Below are 5,096 nucleotides of genomic sequence, written 5' to 3'. Positions count from 1 at the left end.
CCTCAAAATCACCATTCCCCTAAAATTCTTTGAAGGAAAGATTACATTAGTGTAAACCTTTGTTTTATTTTTATTTTTTTGGAGACCTTTTTTCTGACCTCTGTGCTGGCTGCCTGGTTGGATAACAACATCAAATGTTGAATCTTGACAGTTTTTCAATTTATTAGTACAAGTTACCTACATTTTTAGAAAAAAAAAATATATAGGCTATATATATTTATTTGGAGTATTATTCTGTTGAATGTATTTTGAGACCGAATCAATTCCCTGCAGTAATTTCTGACTTGATAATATTGGATTTATGAAGTAAAACCTCTTTTTAAAAGTCGCAAAAATTGATATATTGAGGGGTTACTCTCTCCCAAGCTCATACGCCGCTCGCAGTTATTTAAGGTGAGTGACACCTGAAACCCTCTCTCTCTCTGATCTCTAATTCACGAGATGTTCACGTTTCAAGGCCAATTACAGTTTTTAACTTTAAAAACAGCATTCACTATAGTTTTAATAGATATGTACACTTGTGGTTCCTATATGCTTCATTTAGGTTACATTATCATTGTATTACGCAGTGCTATAATAGCTAAATAAGATGTAATGTAATCACCTGGCTATAAACTGCAACTGCATAGAGATTTAACAGTAGAGGGGACACAGAGAATTCCTGCAATGGGACCTCTTACCTGGGCCCACTTCATGCTAATATATATATATATATATATATATATATATATTTTATTGAAAGATCATTATTTTTTATTTAATGCATTGTGAGAGAACTGTAGCTGTCTAAAATGGTTGTTGTAAATGTTGTAGTTTTTACATAACAATAGCCTAACTATGTGAGCTAATCATGTTCAATCATAAAAATTATCTGGAAGTATTTTATGATGGTGCATTTATTTTGAGAGACCATGAATCCTTTTTTCAAGAAGACTTAATAATTGTCAGATTTCTTTGGTATTGGTTGTGGAATGGTTGTATTAAGAGTATATATTAGGGCTCACCGCGTAGAGCGTATACCATACCGGGTTCAAATCTGGCCCGAAGTCATTTGCTGCATGTCCTCCCCTCTCTCTCTCCCATACCTTCCTGTCTCTCTCTCACACTGCCTCTAACATTAAAGCATAAAAATGCCTAAAATAAATCTTTAAAAAAAAAAAGAGTATATATTAAATTAAAAAACCCTCTGAAATGATCTGTTGTTGTTGGCAGCAACTGAATATCACCAACATTGAAACACACCTAACAAAACACAGATGCAAGAATAGACAAAAAAAGAAGCCCCTTTCTGAATTATGCAGAGCCTGGTGTCGCTGCTATACTGCTGCAGGGATTTTTATGAGTTACCTTACTGTACATTGCTGGTTACTCATTTGAGCTTTGTTTTGTTTTGTTTTGTTTTGTTTTGTTTTGTTTTGTTTTGTTTTGTTTTGTTTATTTATGTCCTACTTTATTGTCCTGGTGATTGTATTATTGCCTACTCAGTTATTTTTTATTATTATTATTAATAATAATAATAATAATAATAATAATAACAATAATAATAAAAATAAATAAATAAAAAAGACAGAAAAGAAGCCAATGTGATTCAGTGAGACTTTATGAAAATTTAAGCAAGTGACAATGGGCAGTAGGCCCTGATATGTTTTTAAATTTTATTGGCATGAAGAGATTATAATTAAGATTATAATCCACATAAAGAAATAAAATCCATATAAAGAAATGATTAGGCTACTATAGCTGGCATCATGTAAACAAGTATAGTAAAAAAACAAACATTCCTGCACATGAAGAATAAACTTAAAATCAACAGTAGGCTACAGATATGAATACATTTAGCAGTAGTTGTAACAGACAGAGAGCTGAGTGAGTCTCTGCTGAGAACTCTGGTCAGTGAGAAACGGTCCCACCTGCTCTGGTCTCTGAACATTCTGCCAGTCATCTCTATGGGGCCAAAAAATCACGTTTAAACTTAAAACTATAAATCAGAAAACTACAGAGCATACCATCTCTGGATATGCTGAACATTTGAAAGTTTGAACAGCGTTGATAGTTTACAGTAAATGGTACAAGACTAGTTAAGTGCCTAAAAAGTGTCCGGCAGAAGAAAAATAATAAAGAAGTAAATAAGAGTGAAGTGTGATTTGTTGAAGCAAGCACACTAATTCGTTACTTCCACCCTTGCTTGCTGTGTGTGTGTGTGTGTGTGTGTGTGTGTGTGTGTGTGTGTGTGTGTGTGAGTATACATGCACACACATGCATTGGTGTCTGTGCGCCACCTGACTGTATGTGTTCACACACAGTATACAGACGCCCTCCTGCGCTGTTCTAACAGATGAAAGTAAGGGTAAAGAGTCCGAGCAGCAGAGGGAACACACTCAGTTTCACAGCCCAGGCAGAGTTACACAAATTGCCCTGACAGCAGTTTGGTCCACTGGTGAAATGAGTAAAGCCATCAGGCAGTGTAGTCAGATGGTCACACAGGTTTGCAGACGCACAGCCAAAGGTCGGAAAGGTGTAGGGCCGATCCGTCACTGTAGATGAAAGAAAAAAAATGTTTTATGAATACAATTTCCATTGTCTTTGATTAGCTTACCTTTTTTTATAAATGTTTCTTGGGAGAACACAATTCTTTTGCAAGAGAACACAAAAGTATCTATTTATTTTTTTCTCCCCCTACTTATTTTTTTACCCTTCCGTGTATTTTTTTCCTTTTAGAGATCTCAAAAGTATAGAATATTATGAGGAGCACTTGAAGACAGCATTAGTAACCAATACTTGTGCTGGTAATACCACAATCTTTGTGCAGCCTCCATCTGCAACATGAGGACTCACCTCTCCCACTAAAGCAGCGGTCCTCCATTCCTACACACTGTATTTTGCTGTTGCATTCAGTGCTTCCCATACTGTCACAGGAGAAACACTGTAGGCTATTACTGGCCTGGTCAGTGGGAACTGAAATAGAGCAGAGTAGGAGACATGCTGCTGTTAGAGTTGGTCACAGTCAATCATGTTGTTTTCGCTGTTTTCTGGTCTTAGAGTACTCTTACTTATAAAGTGATAGCCATAACATTGACAACTTCTCCCACAAGGCTGAATCATAAACACAACGACCGGAAATGGATCTTCACAGTAATGTTACCTCACGCTGGTAAGCTGTCCTTCCATTCAAACTTGAACGTGTTTGGAACAGACTAGTGACGCAATATATGTTAATGAGTATCGGCCACTGCCATCGGTGGATTTAATCTTATCGGGCGATGAGCCGATTGTAGTCAACAATGCAAAAATCGCCCATTTCCGATATTCAACCGATATATCGGTGCATCACTAATAAATACTATAAGCCAAAGGTTTGTAGTTTGTAATAGCCAAAGGTTTGTAGTACTAAAATCATATTTAGATCATATTCAGAAAAAAATGAATGTAAAGCTATTGCTAACCAAAAAAGCGATTTGGATAGTTACGACAACATGCAACCAATCAATGTGACAACATGCTCCAACCAGGCATTCCTGACAAAGGTCCCTTCCCTGAGCACATAGCTCGACTAAACCATTCAAATTATTATCAGGTTATAGCTGACCCTTTCTTTTATGTCACAATGTAGAGTTATTTTGATTTGTTTAAAAGAAAAAAGTGAGAAGGAAAACGTAAAAAAAATATTTTAATTTCTTTCAGGTATCAAAAACAAAAATTGTTGTTAGACTATGTTTTGACTTAGACTGTTGTAATCAACATAGGTAACCTGTTATTTAGAAAGTAAACATTTGTGTAATTGGACTTTTGGCTCTAAAATATTTAGTTTCAGAAATAAAGCCACTGAGACAACTTACCCATGTGACAACTAGCCCCGCTCTCCCCTACTTCACTGTTCTAAAGAATTTACTTACAAGGCAGAGTTTCAGAGTTGCAGCCATCTGTGTTGCAGCATTTCAAAGATGCAGCTAGGCTCGCAAACCCAAAGTTTTCTGAATATGTCGTGTTGTCACTGCAGTGGGAGGATGGCACACACGACTTGAGGATGCGCTGAAAGTGCTGCGTTGAATTTGTTGCTAGAAAACCAAACTACAATTTGTTAACATTGATGCAAAAACACAATAACACAAAATTCTTAAAAACAAGACAAACAAAAATGAAACAACAATAAATGACAAGAAATGGCTGTTTTTTTTTAAATACACACCTTTTATGGCAGCTGTTACACACCGCTGGTCAGAGTCAGAGGGACAGGTGTGTGAGGTTGTGTTTGTGCACTGAGGATCAGAGGAAGTGCAAGTCTGACACTGAAGTGCTTCAGCTGCAATGAGGAAAATATTCATGAATGAGATGATGAGTACAACAATAAGAACATAAACATCTTTGATTTTATTCTGATGTAATAGTTCAACTACCACATTGATAATACAGATGGTTCCACCAGGCAACCTCAATAAAGCATAACACAAGATCTCTCATTTTGCACGATGACAATTAAGCCAAAGTAAATTCAGGAAACAGTTCTGGACCAATAGTTTAGATTTCAGAAATCACTAAATCATCATTAAATCATCAGATCAAATTGAGCAGAGTTACCTGTGTTGAAGAGGGTCCAGATGAGAGCCAGAGTCAGGATCAGCTTCATGGTGATGAGCAAGTGAGCAGATCAGACGGTCCTGGATGATGGCAGTAACACTTCCTTATATACTGCAGCTGTCTTCTGAGAGAGATGCATGCTTGAACCCACACAAACTCTGTGTGCTTGTATCATTTCCTGTTAAAAAAGTTTCAGTTCACTTCACTTGCACATGTATATTTCCACCCCCATAAGAATTCAGTTGTTTGAAGATAGGAGAGGAGCACCCAATGTGACAGCATGGCTTGGCCCTGATTTGAAGTCTTGAAAATGAAATTGAATGGTGTCACAAGCAAAAACCCCACTCAACCTCTTCCTTGTTCTCTGTGCAGAAATGTGTCAATGAAAACGTAATTTTCAAAATTTTTGTCCTTTAAATTTACATTTTCAATTTCTACATTTTGGACAGAAGAAAGTGAGCGTTGTAATTTTGACTTGCATCATTTATATATTTAAAAAGGGCCTGATTTGAACTCTTGTA

At 36.4% G+C, this 5,096-nt stretch overlaps 1 protein-coding gene across 1 annotated transcript; it reads right to left on the bottom strand.

The window, feature by feature from the left end:
• Positions 1-1,641: 1,641 nt before the first annotated feature.
• Positions 1,642-4,668, bottom strand: LOC144539794 (phospholipase A2 inhibitor and Ly6/PLAUR domain-containing protein-like). The gene is made up of 5 exons (XM_078285756.1): positions 4,576-4,668; positions 4,187-4,300; positions 3,894-4,055; positions 2,836-2,955; positions 1,642-2,534 (listed from the first exon to the last, which is right to left on the bottom strand). The coding sequence occupies exons 1-5, from the start codon at positions 4,622-4,624 to the stop codon at positions 2,329-2,331; spliced, it is 651 nt and encodes a 216-aa protein (XP_078141882.1). The 5' UTR covers positions 4,625-4,668; the 3' UTR covers positions 1,642-2,328.
• Between the last annotated feature and the right edge of the window lie 428 nt (positions 4,669-5,096).

The sequence above is a fragment of the Centroberyx gerrardi genome, chromosome 9 (assembly GCF_048128805.1).
Source record: "Centroberyx gerrardi isolate f3 chromosome 9, fCenGer3.hap1.cur.20231027, whole genome shotgun sequence".
NCBI classification, from domain to species: domain Eukaryota; kingdom Metazoa; phylum Chordata; class Actinopteri; order Beryciformes; family Berycidae; genus Centroberyx; species Centroberyx gerrardi.
Note: the sequence above shows the minus strand (reverse complement) of the source record. Positions and strands in the feature narration are given on the sequence as shown.